The sequence below is a fragment of the Anguilla rostrata genome, chromosome 13 (assembly GCF_018555375.3).
Source record: "Anguilla rostrata isolate EN2019 chromosome 13, ASM1855537v3, whole genome shotgun sequence".
Taxonomy (NCBI): Eukaryota; Metazoa; Chordata; class Actinopteri; order Anguilliformes; family Anguillidae; genus Anguilla; species Anguilla rostrata.
Window position 1 is genome coordinate 14,339,648 of NC_057945.1, and position 22,682 is coordinate 14,362,329.

Consider the following 22,682-nt stretch of genomic DNA (forward strand, 5'->3'; position numbering starts at 1 on the left):
CTGTGTGGCACAGCTGTTGCGGTTATATGGTCTTGTTTCAACATGTCAGTGATACTGCACACCTTCACACAATCCACACATCATTAGACGAGCAGAACCAACAGCAAGACGCTGCTCCGTAAACCCGGTTACAACCTTTGACCTTTGGTAGTAAGTGAATGAGTGATATCTCTGTGTGGACGATGATTGTGACCTGTAGTGTAGAGACAGGATTACTCATTATTAAACACGTGCTAAAAGGAAGTAATTTGACTATCTTACATTTAGAACAATGTTGTCCATTAATCATACAGATATTTAGTGATTCTGAGGATGGAATTCAGGCAAAAGTAGAGGAGTCCAGCCAGGTTAAGTATCAGGCTATGGAATCAATACCCCATATGGAGATTAAACAGGTATCCTTTCCTACCCTTAACCACAAGACTGTTCTTCCTGTGTGTAAAAAATAAACATGTACACAACACACAAGCATCTTCCATCCAAGTTTTCCAAGTCACTCAGTTGTGGAAGAAGGACATAAGGCAAAAGAGAGGGGTATCTAGACGATGTGTATGGGAATACTTTAAAAAAGTATAGCATTCAATTTTTATGAGTGTATACAAGACAGCTGTCAAAGGGATTACGCTTTTCAGTCAGAATAAGTTCAGAACAATGATATTTACCTTTAGAAAGATCTCTGAATCTCTGAGTTCTTAACAAACCAAATCTGAATAGTGTGGAGACTCGTACGTAACTAATGAATGGAACGTCGTGACTTCTAGATTACTTTGTGGTATTTGTAGAACGTTATACATGCGCGTCGTCGTCTGAAAGCGAAACGGTTAGCAACCTTTACCCTCAGCAACACAAAAGTTTGCATTGGTGTCAACGACATCTAGATTGCGGATAACCGAAATTTAGCGTTAGTAACAAGTAACGTTAGCTACATTAAACAAAAAGATTCGATAGGTTCCTTCGTCGCTAAAGTGGATTGTGTGCTTTGATTTCTTAAAGGAAGACTTCGTATTATGAACAGGGTAAATCGTTACATTTATCAGTTGTCGACACCAATCCAATGATGGACATCCACTCCATATTTAACAAAACTGAAAGCTGCAAACGAACAGAAAACAAGCTAACGTTACAGCTAGGTAGGCTATACGTTAGCTGTCGGTATTGAAAATGAAACGTATGCTATTTAACTAGACGCTGCATAGCGACGAAAATTAGCAAGTACATCTAACTTAAACTCGAATCAATTAGGATTAATACAACAGAGAAGACTCCTGACAGCTCTACAGACATTTTTCCAACACTAGTTAACTTGCTAATTACCTGTCTAGCAAAGTTAGCTATGGCCTATGCAACAGCTGGCAACAGACACGGACAGAACATGTCTATAAACTTAACATTACATTACTACAATTGAAGTTCTCACCATGTAGAGTCAGCATACAGATTCTGTCATCCTCAAATCCGGTAGGGATTTTTTTTTCCAAAATCCAAAACTAGCAAACGTCAGCTAGCCAAATTAATTTAAAGTAGCCTAAATTACGAACTCTCTTCGACTCGGAGTCGGCTTCGCTTGGCCAACACAAACCCTACAAAATCCGAAACTAAACGCCAAATGTTAGATGTGATAGTCGAGTTTCGTTGTGCCTTTCGTTGTGTCCAGGAAACAGTCCCTTTAAACCGGGTTTAAAGACTCGGAGAAGAGGCGTGGCGACAGGGAAAGATTACAGCAGGGCGCCACCCTGTGGTAACTCGAAATTTACCTAACGTTGTCAACGTAACAAATTGTCTCACCGGCGAAACGCCAACTGGAGTGTCTTCTGCATCACAATCGCTGCTTCAGCCATTAGCTATCAGCATACAATCTGCAAACGTTACGTCCATCGAAATATTAAGTGCTGAAAGCATAATTTAGCCAGTACTGTGCTTTTCGAGATAAACTGCAAAAAAGTGCTTCTCGCCTCCATTAGCTGCCAGCTTTATTTGGTTGAATGCTCAGTAAGCCAGGTAGCAAATCAGTTGTAAGGGCAAGCATTCTACAACGTTAGAAATTTTTAAGAAAACACCATTAAGCAGCAACCACTAGCTGTCAATGTTAGCTTAAATGGTTAGATAACGTTAACCAGCGACTGACAGTTGAAATACACTAAAATGCTATGGTTAGGTTGCACAACGGTAACGTTATGCGTTTAACAATGTGGGAGATTTAAACGTGTCTACAGAGGTTAGACTACCAAACCAACGTCTTAAGTAAATGTTCACGAAATGACACCCAGACAGTACCTTATGCCACACTGATATCGAGCAGAAAAATGCTCAGCGCCTAGCTAACTGGTACATATCCGACCTGATTTAACGTAGTTCACTTATATATGCTATCGTTTTCAATATGCTAGCTAGTTACAAGTTACCTAGCAAAATCAAATGACAAGCAGTCGCATATCCGGGCTCGGTAATTTTAGCAAACTGTACTAACTTATGTTAGCTAGTTGGCTAGTGCTCTAACTTAGCATCAACATGCATAGATGCAAAAATGGCACTGACGGCATGTAGCTAGCCTGCGAGCGTTAAAGCTAACTAGCTAACATTCACGTTCTAATTCCCACTGCTAGCTACAGTAGCTAGCGCCACGTTCGGGGACGCAAGAGACCGTTTGTAGGCGAACTAGCTGGACACGACACTATTTAATCCAACTGAGTAGCATGTGAAAACGATCAAGGTAACATCGGTACTACTTGAATATATTTATTACACAGCAGACAGTGCCAGATAGCCAGCCAGACATCCAGATAGAACGTTATTGTCAAGCTTCAGCGAGTGAATCACATTTTAATTTACCTCACAACTACAATATTTCCCTCCTCCTCATTGATGGTCGATCGAGGTGTCCGCAACTTCATCTTCACCTATGCCAGGCTGTATAAATTCCTTCTACCACTGTTTGGTTATGTCGTCAATAATCCGTATTGTATCATCTGTTCCTTTGTATACAGCTGTAACGTTAGTTAGCTAACTGGTGCTGAACCTGCTCAATATCCAACCTAATGGTCCACGTCGCTGAAAGAAAGGAGCCATTCGGTACCACCTACGATTAAAAGGATTGGAACAGACAATAAAAAATCCCACCTACACCGCACTACTACTGGTTGACGGGTGCGTTCAATCTCAGGAATTCACGAGTCTTATTGGACTACATTCTCTGTTCAGCCCGCCTCACTGAATGAGTTAAAACTGGTCCAGCCCGACCCCGCCCTACATGTCATATCAGAGCTGTCTACCCGCGTTCATTGGATGCTTCTGAGATCGCGACTCGTCTTTCCGCTGAGATAACTCAAAGCGTACGAATAATCACCGCCCAAAATTCACTGGATTTTTAGCGCGCCCCTTGATTGTCTTCGGCCTCGTAGCCATACCTACTATTGTTCTTGAATGAATACCTAAGCAGCAGGACAGGAACGCAATGTGGACATCGACCTTACCAGAATGTATGATGCTGTATGATATATGTAACGTTAATTTAAACATTCTTTAGAGGTGGATATCATCGCACGTGCGATTAACGTTGCCCATAATCACAAGGTAAAAGAAAGATGTGTCAATGCAGCATCATCAGCACAAGGACATTTATTATTTATTATCGGGACAGAGCCTGTTGCCAACAGAAAGTCTATTGCCTTTAGTTTCCAATATAAACCTGTAATGTAGCTATAGCGTTGCGTATATTTTCCATATAATTTACAGTTTCCAGCTAATGGACTGTTACAGCAACACATTAACCCTGATCACGTATCTTTTTATGTAACTATATAATTTGGTCGCCTACTGATATCCAATCTGTTTGGCTATTGTTGCTGTCAGTAAGAGAAATGACTTTCATTTTGTATTTGTGTTTTTATATATGTTTGTGCTTCAGTCTTGCATGTATATTCGTGTTGCTTGTTATTGCAGAATTTTGAGTTCAGTGGTTGTTTATTTAATTAGAAAATAAATAAGAGTCTCTCTCTCTCTCTCTCTCTCTCTCTCTCTCTCTCTCTTATTATATATATATATATATATATATATATTCGTTTTTATGCTGATTATTCTAAGAGTAGGTGTGTGGGTGCATGATTTAATTCCCACGTAGGCTACATGGTCAGAGCATCATCACAAATGCGTTGCATTTTTTCATTGCCCTTGAAGTGTTAGCTACATTTGTCTCTAAAGTTATAAATGTTTGCTCCCTTTGGTAACAGAAGACTTGCCTTTATAGATTACTGCTGCTGAAATCCAATTCAAGTTAATTCTGCACCTGTAGCCCAGTTCTGATTCTACAGAACCTGCTGCAGCACATTATGTTAAATAGCATATTTGATCTGCATTCAGCTAGTTGCTAAGCAGCACTGTGATTCTCAAGCAGTCGCTAAAATCTCATTAATTACGATGTCACCGTGGTATACTTAAAAAAAAAAAAAAAAAAAAAAAAGGAATTTGTGCTTCTCCTCGATATTGTAATGTTTCTCGAAGTTACAGCCACAATAAACAGAGGCAATACACCTAGGCACGGTCTGAGAGAATCTGGTGCCATGAATGGTGCTGGACTGGTATGAACTCTGGTTATGCCGAGATTGGTCGGCAGTTGGTTATTTGAATGTGAGCCAACCACGGCACAGTTGGCCCTCTCGCAGTGAACGGCTTCTCTCCAGACAGTGACCACAATTTGCTTCGGCTGTTGACGATTTCAATTTTAAGACGGCGATGACAAATATTTTCTTTGTGCGTAAAAGGATATTTTCTAGGCTGAACAAATTAAGTGGCCTTAAATGACTCTCTCAAGTCTCCGTGCTGTTCGAATCCCTTGCATTTCTGTGAAGAGCCTCGCCAGAGGGTGCAGTTCACAGAGGAGACCAAAATGATTTCTATCCCCTCTAAATTCTGAAACGATGGCGCGCTTCCATCTGTCGGACATCACAGCTGAGGTGTGAGAGTGAGTTTCCTTGCGGCTGATCTAAACGAGCATAATTTACACCAGCTTCACCAGCCCTGCTCTCAGTAGAAACAAGCCTCAGGCTGCATCCAACTGGCCATCGATCGCATTGAGCTGTAAATACTCAATGCATCGAGGCACAGCAACCCAGTCCATTTCTGTCTGTCTTTATAAGCTTTCCACCCACTTAATAAAAGACTGTGTGATTTGTTATGAAACTGTAGGCCTACGCACATGTCATAGAGACTTAACCACACCAATATTACAGGGTGGCATTGTAGTATAATGGATAAGGAACTGGTCTTGTAACTTGAAGGTCACAGGTTCAATTCCTGGGTAGGACACTGCTGCTGTGCCCTTGAGCACGATACTTAACATGCATTGCTTCAGTATATATCCAGCTAAATAAATGGATGCAATGCAAATGCTATGTGAATGTTGTGTAAGTCGCTTTGGATATGAGCGTCTGCTAAAAAATGTAATATTATGGCACAATTCTAAGAAAAACTAAATACCTTTGAAGGGTAACAGCTATACATGTTTTAAACCCATACAAACATTCAAACAAAATGCCAGTTGCTTTCTTCGATTACTTTAACGTTCAGCTTTTACAGCTTGTAAAAATTTACCAGAGGACTTACACAGCTTACATTACTTTTTACATACAATCCATTTATACAAGTGGGTATTTACTGAAGCAATTCAGGTTAAACATCTTGCTCACAGGTACAACGGAAATTCCCCACCTGGGAATGAAACCTATAACCTATAAGCATTATAAACCCAGCTCCTGAACCAGCTGGTTACAGTGCCGCTTTTTGAAGTGGCAGTAAAGAAGCCCTGACTGATGACACAGCAGCAGTTTAAATAATGCATGGGTCATGTTACAGAGTATCAGACTGATTGAATGGCCTCCTTTAAAGTACCCCTGCAGGAAACAGTCAGAACATTAATACTTGGCAAACAGCTGACTGGTGAAAGACTGAGAGGGACAAACTGTGTAAACTGACAAAATGATATCACACTGATTAAACATGGAGGTCTATTAAATTTTCTTTTAGTTAACCTTTAAAATCGTGTAAAAGCACTATGGTAGAACCCCACCCCCGCCCCCCCTCAAAATGTAACTGCACGGCATCCTAGTTTTTCATGAAAAAGATACTGTTTAATCTGCTGCCAAATCACTCATTGATTTACATTACTGATTTAATTACATTATAAACTTGTGGTGAACCCCTGTCCTATTTGTTGCGTTAATGACTTTGGCAGAGAGGTTTTTGGCTCAGTTTTTGACACTTATCTTCTACTACAGTCATTGCTGGCAGTATGTAGTTCAGTGTGTGTGTGTGTGTGAGAGAGAGAGAGAGAGAAACGGAAATGGCTGTGTCAGTGGGAAGCCGTCACGGCACTTTAGGCAAGGCCGAGGACATTGCCCCTGGCTATTTTAGCCAGTGTCTCGGCCCTTTCACCGTGTTGCCCCTCACCAGAACCGGGAGTTCACGGCACCGAGGCCTGGTCCCGCGCCAGAGGCAGGATGTCCTCCGGAGGAGCTAGCGTGTTCAGGAAGAGGCCGTCGGCCCCGGCGACCGCACTCTCCTTCCTCCGCGCACATGGCGGAAGCCTTTTCGGCGTCCGCTGCCAGACGGAGAGGATTCGCGACCCACCTGCGGCTCCGCACGGGCAGCCTGTGGTCACTAGAGTCGGGCGGCGGGGATAACAGCTGGAGCAGGGCACGTCTCCCTTTACACACACCTGTCTTGACCGAAACAAGGCTATCTTTCCTCATAAAAGGCATGTATACAGCTCTTTCATGGCACGCTAAAGACTCGTATGTATCAATTTACCGGCATCTCAAAAGCTCAAGGACACCATTGTTGGGAGTCCTTCATTCAAGCACAGTTTCATTTGTGTGTTTCAGTCTCCAGCATTGTGAGCGTCCGGAAGTCCTTTGTCAAGTCAGAGTGACACCCATACATTTAGATTATGTTTTCTTTCACAATTCTTCAGTAAGCAAGGATGAAAGAAGAATATGCTAATGGCGACTGTCTTGTTAAACTTTTTTACGTAAGATCGGGCAGCAGTTTAATGTAGTGGATAAATGCATGAACTAAAAGTTGTGGTAACGAGGCTCTGCTATTGTACCCTCGAGGAAGGTACTTAAACTGTAATGGGTACTGTAAATATCCAGCAGAATAAATGGATCCAGTGGGGACTATAAGCCAAGCTGCCCACATCTGCTACTATTCATAAGTTAACAATGACACCTCAAGGAAGACAAACCAATGACTCTGGCTGGTGACACTTTTGTAGTTATGAGGGAATATCACTTGAATAGGACGACGCTAATAACATTCAAGCACAAATCTTGATTGAGAAAACTAAATAATGCACATCTAGGGGCATTAGTGTTCACCAATATGGCACATGACTGGGTGTGACCATGAACAATGAGGCACAACTTAAAACTCACTGGTAAATAGTTTTGGTGGGTGTTGATCCAGAGAAACATTTCCCAGATTGGTTTCTCACTCCATCATTAAACAGTACAGAAACCTTGGATTTCTGTACACACACACACACACACACACACATACATACATACACACAAAAGCGCAGGTAGAAGCATCCCAGCTACTCACTGGTGCTGGTGCTGTAGGTGCGGACGGTGGTGGCGGTGGGCGGGGGCGAATCGGAGTCCACGGAGGCGGTGTCGTCGTCCTGGGAGCAGCCAGCCTGGATGGCGCGCAGGTAGCTGTGGCTGCGCGAGCGGAAGCAGGTGGGCGTGGGCAGGTCCGGAGGCTCCGCCCCGTGGGCGTCGCTCTCGCAGAACGCCGACTCGGAGCACGTCTCCTCGTACCGCCGGCTCACCGCCATCTCCCGCACCTGGAAGGACATTCGCTGGCTGAGGAACGAGGGAGGAGTGGAGCGGAGTCGGCTCTCGAATCAGGGAATGGAAGGAGTGTAGCACAGTGGGTAAGGAACTGGGCTTGTAACCGAAAGGTCGCAGGTTCGATTCCCGGGTAGGACACTGCCGTTGTACCCTTGAGCAAGGTACTTAACCGGAATTGCTTCAGTATATATCCACCTGTATAAATGGATACAATGTAAAATGCAAAGTAAAAGTTGTGTAAGTCGCTCTGGATAAGAGCGTCTGCTAAATGCCTGTAATGTAATGAATGGATGGGCTCATTTACATAGCTACAGAAGTCCTGCCTCTAACATATAGGGATATAACCTTGTCCTGTCCACAAATCTTTCACAATACCATTTGGTTGATTCCCCACTTCTGACATAGAAGCAAATGGGAGTCTTTAAAGTTGACAGTGACTGTCATTACATTACATTACATTCGTTTAACGGACACTCTTATCCAGGTGAACTTGTAGTGTAGGAGAACATAAGTACACTCACCTGATTTAAATGAATAGTAGAACAGTAATGCCTGACCTGGCTACCAACATTCCCAGACCAGCTAGTACACACACACACACACGCACACACACACACACACACACACACACACACGCACATATACATGAGCTGAGTATCTTCCCTAGTGATGCTCTGCCTGGCCTGTACTATAGCCGTCTTCAGTTCCTGTCTGTTGCGGGGGCTAGTTGACATACGTTTTCTCTTCGGCATATGAAACACATTTGCCCCAAACATTATAGTGCCCTGGAATGAAGGAGTTATGCATAAAGGTGAAGCCAAAATGTATTAAAAAGCTGAGAATCTGCACTTTAAGCACAAGCAAATTGTTTGATCGCAAACCTAAAATTGCGGTGTACAGAGCCAAATCAAGAAAAAAATGCCTTTGTCTGAAACATTATGGAGCTCACTGCACATGTGTGTATGTGTGTGACATCACTGGAACACTAATGCAAATTAAATATGCTAAGCAAGAACCACACATACAAGTCCTGACTCCACGGATTGCAAGCCCTAAGAATAAAAAACTGAAACCACAAAAAAATACTGTAACCTGACCTAGTGCAAATGGTATAAGTGTAGAGAGAAATGCAATTGGAGAAGGTGGGCCTTCAATTTGTGTCTGGAAATGAATGATACTGCTGCCATTGTCGGGTCATGTTTTATCAACAGGTAAATTTCTTTACAAACAGTTCCCTTCTCCCTTAAAGGATGGGTCTGACTGTCCAACTTTCTATTTGTGCGCAAGTGGAGGGAATGCAATTTATACTACTATATGTGTATGACATCCGACAAAGCTCATAGAATAGAATTAGGCTACGCCTCCCGAACACTGCATAGCTCATCCTGTCTGCTCCAATGTTGCGTACATCTGTCTGAAACATCTGGGCAGAGATGCACTGATGTCTAAACAAAAAGATTGAATCCCTGACCAGTTTACATTGGGAATACGCAGACATTACTCAATTTGTTTTCTAATGAAACAACTGCACTGCCTTTATGACTAGGTCATTCTGTTAAGGCACTGTATTGTGTAAAACTGGTACACGTGTTACACTATAAAATCCTATTTATGTTACCAAGAATTTTATGCAGAATCATATAACAGATAATAACTGCCACCAGGCTCAGTTTAGCATTGTAGTATACAATTATTTTGCACCCCTTTAATTACATATAAATTTAAGACCGATATAATCACATTTACAACACCATATTTCACATTATGGCCTTGTGAGGAAGACCAGGCAGAGACAGTTTTTCTTGGAATCCATAACTGAGGTGTATTTAGTTTATATTAATGGGAGAATAAGCTCTGCATTCAAATTAAATGGATCTATTTTCACTTTATAGCTCCTTAGTGAAGCCCAACATAAACAAAAACTGGCTCGTGTAATTACAGGGTTGCTGTATAATTGAGAGACTGGTGTGTGTGTGTGTGCGTGTGTGTGTGTGTGCGTGTGTGTGTGTGTGTGTATGTGTGTGTGTGTGTGTGTGTGTGTGTGTGTGTGTGTGAGAGAGAGAGAGTGTGTGCCTGTGTGCGCGCACACCCGTCCAAGCTCACAGTATCACTCGTACAGACCATTCTTTTCAGCGCAAATTGTATCCTCCTGGACAAAAGCGGTGCGCGAGTGAGACAGAGACATGGTAATCGGGTAAATCATAGCCTGAGTGCATTGTTTCGCCGTTTGCGGCTCTGGAGCAGTCAATGCCAGCAAATTGCAGCGGAGAGAGGCTGCAAATGAGAAAACAGAGGTTGATAACACCCACGGGAGTCCCAGAGAGCGCAGCTCAGCTGAATCAACAACGCTCCCCCACCAGCCCCTAACTAATGGGGGTGACCTCACTGTTCAAACACCTTGTGTGCCACATAAAAGCAGAACCAGAAAACAACACTTAGCCTCTGTTTGTGGGTCAACAGCGCTGTGACCACAGGTGTGCTGTAAAAAAACAGCACTGGTTTGGAATCCTTTGAAGACACACACACACACACACACAAACATATCCTGGGCCAACTTGTCTCCCTCTGTCCCCCACTGACTCCCCCTTACACTCCCTGTGTGTTGAAAAACACATACACAGCCGGACAGAGATTGTCTTTATGACTTTAATTTTTTGTAAAGAATAAATGTGTTTGATAGCTGATGAGGGGGAGGGGGTGTTGGTAGGTAGACTTCTCCAAAGGGTGTGTTGAGGTGCCTAGGCTGTGAAGTCATAAGGAAGCAACAATGTCAATATTCTATGACAGCAAAAACTGAAGTTGAGAAACTTCACACAGGATGAATTTTGAGACCCCCCCTCCCCCTTCCCCCTTCCCTAAGTTGGCGACTCCTGCTCTACAGTGTGATCACATATCGCTGAGGGTGGGAAATAAAGACACTCCCCGGATCCTTGGGTGACCTGTGGCCATTGTGTGTTTTGGAAGACCTGGTGTTTACAAAGCAGGCAGACAAGATTTAAAAGGCAAATGTCTGAATGACAAATGGACTGTAAAGATTCTATAGAGATGCAGAGGAAAAATGCACAGTTACGGACCCTGAGAGAGCGAGAGAAGTGGTGAAGGGGAGATGCTGTATAATGCAGACCTCCTGCTGCTGCTGGCAGGGCTATGAAGAAGACTGAAGAAAACCAGCCTTAGGGAATACAGTATTTGAAATTACTTCAATTCCCACAATCCCCTTCTGTCAAACAGGTGACATGCTGATGCAAGATTGGACATCAAAACAAGTGGATTCCAAATAATGCCAATACAGCAAATATCCAATAGTCTCTTTCAGGGCTGACATCCTGTTTACAAATAATGTTGAGCCATCAAGACGCAGCAAACCCTGGATTAGGTAAAGCTGAATCTCCAATATATATTTTTAAATGAATTCCTGTGAAAATAATTCCCTGCACCCATATCATATGGCTTAGATAGTTATTAGCCAGCCAGCATTTTCTGAGCTCATAATCCTGTGAACTCATCATTTTCAATGGTCATAATATTACCCTGAGGTACAACACAAACCACATGTAGCCATCTCACAACTCCACTCAATTTCATTTTGACCCAAACCTGGTGTATGTTATTGTGTACTTAGACTCCTAAAAGCATCATGGGATTCACTGCCAAAGAGAAATCAGCAGGCATTACAGGAGTTATATCCGAGTGGGTTCAAAATTGGCTGAATTGAAGTGTAGAGATAAGAGGTTTAGGTTATATCAGGGGTGTACAGTCAATCCGAACAGATGTGGGTGCAGGGTTTAGTTTTATCCAAACACTAAGACACCTGATTCCAATTATCAATGCCTTGATTGATGACCATGATTTGTTAATCAGCTGAATCAGGTCTTGTAGTGCTGGGCTAACTTGCACCCATTCCAGGCCTTTTTGGAGAAGACTGGACACCCCTGGGTCGTATTAATGCTGACAGAATAATAAAACAGCTGCCATTTTCCTCCTTCTTGCAGTCTGCATGAAAAATACCACACAGGATCATTTTTACTGTTGTTATTGAAGAGAAGGCCACACTATGGTCAGAAAGTAATTTCCCTGTAATTACTGCAGTTACACTGTCAGAGAAGAGGAATGGGGTGTTTTCAGGGTGCTAATTAGACTCCTCAGTAATGCTGACCTTCACTGTTCAGTGAGTTACAATGAAAGGGGGGAGTAGTAAGAACTTGAATGCAATTGCGTTTGAGCCTTTTTGTGGATAGTGGTGCGATTCATCATTCTATCAAGGGTGGGCTTTTAAAATTGTGTTGTACTTTTTGAAAAAAGAGGCAGACAGACCTGATATGCCAAAGAAGGTCAAATATTATGTTTTTCATTTGCTATGATGTCACAGCAGCTGTAAGCTGGAGGCCAGCAGTGGTCAGCTGGTAAGCCTTTTTCTGCCCTTTTCCACCGGCAAAACAGAGCCAAGCTAGGCCTGGCTGGTATTAATGGTAAGGGTAAAGAGGTGCAATACACACACTCACCTGGGTTCAGTAATGAGGTACTGCACACACACTCACCTGGGTTAAGGTAATGAGGTACTGCACACACACACACACACATACACACACCTGGGTACAGGTAATAAGGTACTACACACACTCACCTGTGTTGTACAGCTGCTCTTTCCCAGTGTGTTACAGCCCTGGGCGAAGTCCTCGTCCTCCCATCGCGGGTAGTCCAAGCTGACCGGCCCGCCGATGCAGTCCAGGTTGTCCAGGCTGCGGTTGTTGGAGAGTTCTCGCAGAGAGGGGAGACAGCTGCGTGGGGGGCAGAGGAAAGAGGGTCCAAAATCACTCCCTGAAACGCCCCGCCCCGTGGGTGGCCAATGGCCTCCACGGAGCGTTTTACCTCACTGGGATCGTTCCTCCCTGCATCCCTCTGCCTGCAAGCGAAGCGAATGAAGACGAGGAAAGCGAGCGCGATGGGTCGAGAGCGAAAGAGACGGAGAGAAGCAACGGGGTTAATCCCTTGCTCGTGGACGTCACGGAAACGAAGACTGGACGTTTCCCGTCCTGGCTGTCGGCGCCCCCTTGTGGCAGGCGTGCTCTGCGGGACTAAGACTCAGTGTCTGCTGCGTGAAGGGACGGGGGTGGGGGGAGGGGTGGGGGATTGGGGGGACTCAGCGTGTTTGGTAGCATGGGGCAGAGGCAGCCCTGGGTGATTGGACACCAGTCCCCCCTCCCCAGACAAGCTGAAGTGCCCCAGCTGTAGCACCCCCCGCCCCCCAGTACTGACACGGACACTGACCTGCCCAGCCGGTGCAGAGAGGACACGCTCTGCAGGGGGGACCACAGCGCCTCCAGGTCCCCCTGCAGGGCGGCATAGCCCAGGGACCTGCAGGCCGCGTGGGAGGGGGGCCAAAAGGAGGAGGAAACAGAGGAAGGAGGAACAGGAGGAGGGTGAGGAAGAAGGTTTGAGCATGTGCAGGGGGACTTTTACTTTAGTCGAAATGATGGAAGTCCAGACCACCCAACAAATCCTGTGGAGGCACAAACCACAGGCGAAGGAGGTGCGACAGGCCGAGGAGATCAGAAAAATACAACCAGACATCAGGCTTTCCTCAATTTGCAGACCAAAACCAAGAGTCCCCATATTTCCCCTGTCTGCTTGTAACCTTCCACAGTGATGTTGTCTTCTGCAGTGGCAACATTTAAAATCTACCCCGTGAAAAGCATATCATAACACCACACGTGGGTGTTATTTGAGACCAGCATTGAATTTGAGGAGGGAAGTGTGTGGAAAAGCAATGGCCAGCTCCCTTTATCAGAGGCTTATCAGAACGGCACCATCTAGTGTGTCTTGCGTGAACTGACAACGCAGCAGCTTTTACCTACTCATAAAAAAAGTTTGGTCGAGGGGATCCCCAGTGTTTACTGGTTTTCATACCAACCACAATTGAAATCCCAGAATTTTACCAAGCCGTTCATTTTCTTAATTAGGTGCTTTTCATGCTTAAAGGGATTATTTGCCCTCTTAAGCAACATTGTTCCATAAATAGCTACACAATTTCACACACGGGCGATCCCCTGGACTGAACTTGAGAACCACTGATTAAAAGGAACACCCAGAATGAACAGGGACACCCCATACAGTTATACACTGAACTACATGCTGCAGAACGTCATGTACACATAGGCAGGCACTGAAACAGTACTTTTTTGAGAAAGGATGTTATTAAAAGACGCACAGTCAGCAGGGAGCTGCATTAACTGAAATTAACTTTGTAAACAAATAAACCCCAATATTTACAAAATTGTCTTATAGTCTTCAGTCTCCTTCGTCTTAGTAAAGTAGTTAATGGTGAAACCTATAACCTCGGTTGAGAGAAACGCTGGAGCTGTCTGATGTTCGGTAAGAGGAAGTGTAAAAGTCACTCCCAGAAGTTTACATTTTCCACAGTAGGAGTCTTTAGCAAGCCATACTACAAGCCCAAAATGGTGCACAAACTGCTCCTGGGTGCGTTGTGACCAAGACAGAGGAAGCATTCTGTCTGCACTCAGCGGATCGGAAACCGAGACTCTGTGACTCATCGCGCGTCTCACCCGTCCAATCGCATGTGAGCAGGCACAGTGGCAAGCGCCCAGTGTGTCTAACACCCGACCTGTCTCAGAACACTTGGCCGCACGCCACCCGTTGCTACCCTGCGTCGGCGTGCCCGCATGCGTGGACTCACTTCCTGGCACTCGGCTGCAAGTGAGTCAGGCTTTCAGCCATGGCTCTGTGGTGGCAATGTGTAGATATGTAAGTGATATCGCACAGTCACCGTCAAGGTGTGTCTGCCCTTTGTTGGTTCTCAGGGGATCGGCAGTGAGGTTTTACCTCTTCAAATTGTTGGTTTGGTATACACTTTGTCATTGCCTTCATTCACTTTGGATTGCTGTGTACTGACAGAGCGGTTTGGGATGTATAGTAAGTGTTTTGTGGGTCTATCTTGCGAGGGGAGGATGGGCTATATGGATGGTGACCTGCGGGACACAGCTGTGTGCAGATGGACAGATTTGTGGGGCATCAGATTTTGTGATGGCATCAGGATATTTGAAGCTATGTCAAGTTTGTGGGGTGTTTTGGGATTTTTGTGGTTGTGAAGTTGAGGATCTTGCACAGGAACCATCCTTTCCAGATGCAGTGTTGTAATGGGGTGCTAACATCTTGCTTGCCAACAGCAGTGTGTTTGGGGTTGTGTCAGGTCTTTGTTGGTGTGGTGGCGGTTTTGAGCTGGCGTAACGTGGCATCACTGGGATCTTACTTGCGTGGGGGCAGCTGCTCGCTCAAGGACTGCTGCGTGGCCTTCAGGTAGCTCTGGCGTCGGGCGGCGCTTTTGGGGGAGGGCTTGGGGCTCCCCTCCGAGTCCTCGCTGTCCTCCAGGTCCCCCATGGCCTTCACGTAGCTCCCGCTGCGCATGCGTCTGCACGGGATCTCGCTGGAGCCGCCTCCCCGGCCCAGCGTGCTGTTCCAGTCCCCCGGAGGCACCTGCAGAGCCCCGAGACCACGTCCCATCGGTCACGTGACCATGCATCAACCAATCAGCTGGTACTTCTATCGAATTGCTCAGAGTGAAACCAGTTGCCATGCTCAAGTAATTTTATCTCAGTACATTATGTTATAAAGCACAGAGTAAAACAGATTATAATTCAAATTCAAGAACAAATTCAATAATACTGTTAGTAGAGCCTATAGAGCTAGAACAATAAGACATTTTATTGAGATTTTATTAAAGAGAAAATAGGCCACTGATGTGGCTTAGGAAAAGTACCAAACTAAAAGGCTTTAAAGGGACGTGTAACCCAATTACAAAACATTTTACTTTAAAGTTTCCTTACCTTTAAAGTTTCCTACAGCAGAGGAGAGACTGGGATTTCTGTTTGATAATATCACCAGAGATCATCAGATATATAAACACAAACAAATCAAGGATCCCAGTTTCTTTTTGACTGTAGGCAACTTTTAAGGTAAGCAAACATTTCCGGTATTTAAAAACTGGGCAAACTGTCCCTTTAAGGGAGCAACCCAAGGCCTTTTAGTTTGCGAGCATGCCTGAATGAGCCAAAGGCAAAGGAGGTGAACATCCTGTGCGAATACTCACTCGACCCCGTACCTGCAGGTAGTGGCAGGCCAGGTCCTGGTGGCACGACTTGGATTTGAGCAGCGACCGGTCGATAGTCGCAGAGCCTCTCTGGCTCAACTGCCTGGCCTGGCTGAGGGTCAGGGTCGACCAGGTGCCCCCCTTAAGGAAGTGAGTGGGATCCCCCCCGCCCCCTCCCTGCCCAGCCAGCAGCTGGCAGGCCTGGAACTCCATGGTGCTGTTGCTCTTGGAGGCCTTGAGGGTGTGCCCGCCGATGGTGTTGTAGCCCTGGGGGTAGTACTTGCTGGGGTCCTGGCCGTCGGGTCCCTGGAGAGCCATCATGGCCGCCGGGTTGCGGTAGTTGCTGATGTCGCTGTCGAGGTCGTCCGAGCTCCAGTAGCCCGACATGTTGGAGCGCGGCCGGCGCTTGCCGCCCTCCGTCTTGGCCCGGTCCTTGCTCTTGCTGCGGCGGGCTTGCTTGCTGTCCTCGGCCCCGCCCCCACCCCCGCCCACACCGGACACCCCGGCGCCGCCGGCGAAGCGGCCGTTGACGTTGCCCTTTCCGGAGGTCTCCAGCGACTGGGACTTGGCGAAGAGCTTCTGGACGGAGTGCACCAGGAAGCGGATCCTCCCGGGGCTGTCGGCGCGCTGCTTGGAGGCGGAGCTCCGGTGGAACTGCAGCGTGCTGAAGCCGTCGCGGTGCGCCGGCAGCTGCTTCTCAAACTGGTCCAGGAGGTTGGCGGGCAGCCGCTGCATCCGGCTCCCGCCCGAGATGGTCGCCGAGCCGCTGGTGATGACGGGGCCCCGGCCTGGGCCCGTGCCCATCCCCATGCCCATGCCCATGGACGCGGAGGTTCCCAGCGTGCCCGTGCTGATCCCGCCGATGCTGTCCGTCCCGGGCGCCGGGCCGTGCGAGAAGTCGCCCTGGTCGTAGTGGGAGTTGTAGTGGATGCGGGGGAAGGTGCTGCTGTTGGACAGCTGGTTGTTGAGGGGCAGCATGCAGTCGGCGGCGGAGGGCGGGAAGTGGTTGGGGTCCATGGTGCCGTAGTGCTCCATGGTGGGGCTGAGGAGGTAGGGGCTGCGGGGAGGGATGGGGGGTTGAGGGTACAGGGCCTCCGGAGGCACTGACAGGGGGTCGCAGGACTCGGACAGGTGGCGGCCGCGGTTGGCTCCCAGCCCTTTCATGGTGGCCAGGGAGTCCTGGCCAAGGAGAGACTGCAGCCCTTAAGGGCTATTCCTGCAAGACAAGAGGAGAGGAGGGTGAGATACTGTACTCACTGACCCACAGACAAGCACACACACACACACACGCACACATAATCACATGCATGTATGTATGGACACAGGTGCACACACACACTTATAAAAAAGCACATGCGCACACAGAAAATACAACACGTGTATATCTACACAGATGATTGACTTTCCTAAATTCCTGTTTCCCCTGATTTAGGAGGTTTCATGCATTCACGTCTTGTGTATTGATAGAAAATCCTCAATGTTTTAGCATCTGCTTTCACCGAGCAGCTGCATAACTGGCAGACAGCGAGGATGCAAACATCAGAGGACTCGGCGTCAGACGTATCGATGGTAATTACCCAGCCTCCTCCTGTGAACATCAACCCCACAGAAAAGAGATCAGAGGAACAGAGAGTACCGCACAATGGCACAAACAATACCGTGTTCGGGCCTTTGTATCAGGCAGCACAATTGCCTTTTTTTGGAGAGGAGCGCTATCAGGCATTCGAGAGCATCTCTGATCTCTGTCACGCTGCTTCAAACTGCATGCAAAATGAGGTTTGCCCATATTTCATAGGATGAATAATCTCACCATCCCTGCCGGCTTGCTTCCCAATAGTCATATCCTTTTTTACTCATTCACCACATGCACTGGCATCCTGGAGCTGGTAGAGAAAGCCCTATAACCAGGGAAAACCAAGCTGGGCCCACCCAGGGACTGAGTGAACCAGTAAGAGTGAGCAGCCCAGTGACTGAGTGAACCAGTAAGAGTGAGCAGTCCAGTGACTGAGTGAACCAGTAAGGGTGAGCAGCCCAGTGACTGAGTGAACCAGTAATAGTGAGCAGCACATTGTGTAACTCAGGGAGAAGCCTCTTTCTTGTATGCACAGACAGCACACTCACCAGCAGGCCGCACAGAAAACAGTGGCACAGCCCATCAGCAGCACAGCCAGGCCTGGCTAGCAGAGCCAATGTATCCAACTGCACCTCCAGGCCTGAAAATGCAAACAGCTGCTTTTCCAGCCCCCGCACTCAAATAGACAATCCTCAGCTGTGCACAATGATTCATTTCTTTCTTCATTGACTGGCTTACACCTTCATCTTAGCGTGTTGAATATATTCACAGCTGCTGCCACTACAGTTACTAAACACTCATAGTAACAGCTGCAGGCTTGTGACACTGTGGACAGATGCTCTTATACACACTGACTTAAACAAGGTCAGGCCCCTTAGTGAAGGATACAACAACAGTGTCTTACCTGGGCGTCAAAGGCCAATTGGCTAATCATTGCAGCACACTGGCAACCTACTCATGACACGCCTGCATCTGAAAGGACAGCCAGTGCTGCAGCGGAAACACTGATCCGGTCAACCTGACAGGTCGGCGGGAGAGGGGGCAGCGTCCGAAGGCCGAAGGTCGCGGCGCGCAGAGGCTAATCCGAGAGGAGATTAGCAGCAGCCCATCCCGCGGGATGACTTCTCCCGTTAGCGACGCTACTCGCGCCTCCCCCGACGGGGGCCGGTTTGGGGAGCGTCGTTGGCGGTGATGTAACCGGCAGCTCAAGCTGCGGGTCTCATTGCGCTAAGCCACCCGACCTGCGCATGACGCACACCCAGGGCACAAAATGGAGCTCGCCGGATCCCTCGCAGTAAGCGCCGATGTGCTGAGGGAAGATAACGCCTCGGCGCGACACGAAAAGCCGCTGGCAGGACCTGGAATGGGACTGCTATTCATTTCACATCTAATCCTGTATAAACATATTAAAGCATCATTATGTAATCTATCAATGCTGGCCTAGCAAGAGTCTGAGGTGACTCAGGGAAGTAGAACTGAATCATTTGTAGGGAAGCGTCACTAAACGTTTGATATAGCAAACCCGCCGATTTTAGGGGAGCGTCATTAAATGTTTGATACAGAAAATCAGTCAGTCGATTGTAGGGGAGCGTCACTAAATCTTTAATACAGCAAACCGGCAAATGTCCCCGAGTATATGACTTCCCTGAGTATGACATGTTGAGTCTTTGGGGTGCTCTGCTCCACAGGAACAGAGTAAATCATGCTTTATCACAAAGAACAGGAGGTTGCCCAGCGAATAAATTCCCAACCTGACTCAATTTGCCCATCTAATCGGCCCCCAATACGATTGCCTAAATAATCCTGACCTCTGGTCCCTTTCTCATGTGTGATGCATGTTATAGCACAAATTAGCAGCTCACTTAGGTAGGTGCTACATTACTCTTAAAAGCACTTTTTAAATTGAGAAAGGTGCCACCTGTATATACATGCAACTATTTAATAATAATAACATTCACAGAGTAAATATGGTTACACATAATAATAGCTACACTAGATGCTAAACCCTTTCAAATAAATTCAGATCTATCAGGAATAGCACCATTAAAATATATTATCCGGTAGATACAAACAGTACCAGCTCTCAAGCTCTTAAATGTTATTCACAGAGAATCATTCAAAATAAATGTTGTAAACCGTGGTCGCATTCACACAGACAAAACAGCCAAAATGCAGGGAAAAAAACCCCACTGCATTCTATAAACGTAGCTATTCCAAGGGATTTTTTTCAGTGGTCGTGCTAGCCCATAATGCTGCATCTTTAGAATGCAGGACATTTAATAATCTGCATTTTCAACCAATTCACTAGCATTCTGATAAAATATGACTTTCCCATAATACGTCAACTCACAATGATAACACAATTCATGTATGCCTTTTATAATTTTACTATGACACTTGTAACGGAAATGAGATGAAATAAGACACACATAGGCCTAATGTTATGGTGTTCTGATCAAAAGTCATTTATAGAACGCAGTATATATTTTTTTTGCGTTTGGCTCTTTCTTCTGCGTAAAAAAACACTGAATCCTGAATTAACGTGACCACTGTTCTTTTGAGAGATTACAATGGGCGATGACCCAGACTTGCTAGCGTGACCACTGATTAATCCCCGCATCGCACAAGACAAATTGACCATGTGAGCATCTGGATGACGACGGCGTCCCCATTATGAATAATTTCGAGCTCATTTACTGTTATTAACTGCTATGTTTTCAATAAGGTCTTTGCCAATAGCAAAGAGGTCAGCTTCTCACTGTCCCAGCCCATTAGCCCATTATGAAACTCTGCCATGCGATCGCCTGCTCTCGAATATAAAACAACATCAGGCAGCCGCAAAGGAAAAGCATCCCGCAATTACCGTGGTTAAGGTCACAGACACCGTTTCGTTGTACCTGCTTGCCAAATTATTACCCTCTCCTTCACATTCATTGAAAAGTCATGAAAGTGCTCACTGTTTGGATTTGATTCTAAATGAAAATGAGGCTGGCAGGCAAGAGTCAAAGTGCTTCAATGAGCTCATCGAGTTAATGGAATTTTGTACTTATAATTTCTGGATTTAAACCTAATTGCTTCAGAAATGGCTCAACTTTTCACATTAACTGACAAAAGCATGCAATGAAGACAGGAAATAAACTCACATTCATGAACAGTACACATTTAAAATTCTGCCTCAATAGAAAAGAAACTTTATGAAATATCCAAACAATTGCTTTAACAACTGTCAAATAAAATAAATAATTGTCTTTGTCAAATGTAGCCAAACTGTTGTTTGGACACAAATATAGGGACCTCAAAATACCAAAAGTGTCCTGACATTTTATGAAAACAGCAGATGAAACTAAGCCAAACACTATTTTCCTAACCCCTAGGTCTGTCAATGTGTCACTTATAAGTGTAATTCAAAATCAGATTATTGTGAGTTGTTGAAGTTGTGTCTGGCCGTGTCACCTGTAAGATGCACGCGCACACTTTGCGTGTGTGAAGTTTCTGAATGAGCACAAACTGGAAACACAGGCCTGTTGAAACACACTTGGAGCACACAGGGAGGACTGAGAGCGGCAGCGTTCCACGTTTCAGAGGTGAACAGGACTCCGCAAGACTTCATCATGTTACACCATGTGCCAAGCAGCGCACGTCGCACATTTTCAGTGTTTCACTCACACTTAGGGTACCCCAGCCAAGCATGTCCTAACTGTTATCCAGGGGACATAATAATGTGCATGTATGGTTGCAGAGTATTCATTCAATCCTCACCTCTTGATCCATGATTTATAGCTGAGCTGTTCATTTAACACTGATCTCGGTTTAATGCGACTATTTCTGCTCTGATGGGTTTTTTGCTGTGCAGCTAATCTTTTGCTGGATAAATTGTTTTGTTACTGGGTGTTTGTGCAGAGATACAAAATTTGTACCCCAAATCATTCCCCTGAGTCTGTGACTAAATAGATTAATTTAAATAAATTCATTTATGAACACTGTTGTTCAATGGATTGTGTGTACAGCTAGAAAAATCAGTAACAGCACACACTGAGGTAAATAAAAAGATCAAGGTTGACTGATGGCCAATGTTACATGCAGGATGCAATGTGATATAATTCTCGGAGAAACTGAGAGAGAGAGAGGGATATAGATATATATTTAGAGAGAGAGAGAGATACATTTGCAATGTACAGCTAACTGCATGTCAGGTAAAGATTTGTGAGACAGAACAAGCATCAGTGATTATGCGCCTCAGATTGGGTTCCTGAAGCAGAATTTGTAGCTCTGTGTTCAGGGGATGTGACCATCTGTCAGCACAGTGAATGAGTGGTTGGCGCACCCAGCAGTCCCTGACCTGACATGCTGCAGCACAAGCCAAGCACAGGCGAAGCCTGCAGTTCCAAAGGCCACCACAGGGTGGCAATATAAATCAAAGTAAATATGCCATTTACTACAGGCTGTGTTATCTACAACAGTCCAAACCAATCATGCTACAGGCAACATGACAAACTCATAAAACGTTCATTTAATATGCTCATCAAGATGCATTGAGAACGACCGTCTCTACACAGCTTTTTTAAAAATACTCTAATGGGACTTTTATTGCTTATTAAAGCATTGCATGAGCGCCTCGCTAATTCCTCTCGCTAAAGCTGTCATATAACCATGATGATTATAAAAGTCATATTACAAGAAGAAAAAAAAAACAGCCACTTGCTTATTATGTGAAGGCCGATCCACTTATCTCCTTGAAGTGGAAAGATGGCTGCCTGGTTTAGCAGTTATCCAGAACAAAGCGTTCATTCCCACTAACCATTCGGTTTCTTTAAGAATGACTGCCTCTGGCTCTATGACAGGGCAACAGATTAAAGAGGAGACTGAGTAGTGGATTATGTCTTTCCGATTGATTATTTCAGTCTGGTCTTGAGGCAAGAGCAAGCAACTGCCATTTATTTCAGGGAGAACTGCACCACAATGTCAGAGATATTTGACAGGCTCACAAGGCTAACACATAACATCCAGCTCAACTCTTCCGTAACAAGGGCTGTAATGATGCTCTGCACAGTTTGCATGCTGGGAAAAATGTGAGGATGGCCAGAGGATAAGGGCAGTTAACTAGCCTATGCATATATTAAATGCAGGAGAATATGGAGGTGGTGGTCATGGGGGGTGT

General features: G+C 45.6%; 1 protein-coding gene across 6 annotated transcripts in view; it reads right to left on the bottom strand.

Annotated features, from left to right (window-relative positions):
- dlgap4b (discs, large (Drosophila) homolog-associated protein 4b) overlaps nucleotides 1-22,682 on the bottom strand; it is a 165,917-nt gene that overhangs the window by 25,466 nt on the left and 117,769 nt on the right. For 3 of the 6 annotated variants that reach the window (XM_064306751.1, XM_064306753.1, XM_064306755.1), the window contains 4 exons: nucleotides 15,952-17,167; nucleotides 15,115-15,338; nucleotides 12,472-12,625; nucleotides 7,597-7,840 (listed from right to left, as the gene is read on the bottom strand). In XM_064306751.1, coding sequence (XP_064162821.1) covers nucleotides 7,597-7,840; nucleotides 12,472-12,625; nucleotides 15,115-15,338; nucleotides 15,952-17,115 — 1,786 coding nt within the window. In that variant the 5' untranslated portion in view covers nucleotides 17,116-17,167. Of the gene's footprint in view, nucleotides 1-1,417; nucleotides 1,886-7,596; nucleotides 7,841-12,471; nucleotides 12,626-13,103; nucleotides 13,203-13,698; nucleotides 13,702-15,114; nucleotides 15,339-15,951; nucleotides 17,168-22,682 lie in introns of those variants that run through there. The other 3 variants (XM_064306757.1, XM_064306754.1, XM_064306756.1) reach the window with 3 other exon arrangements.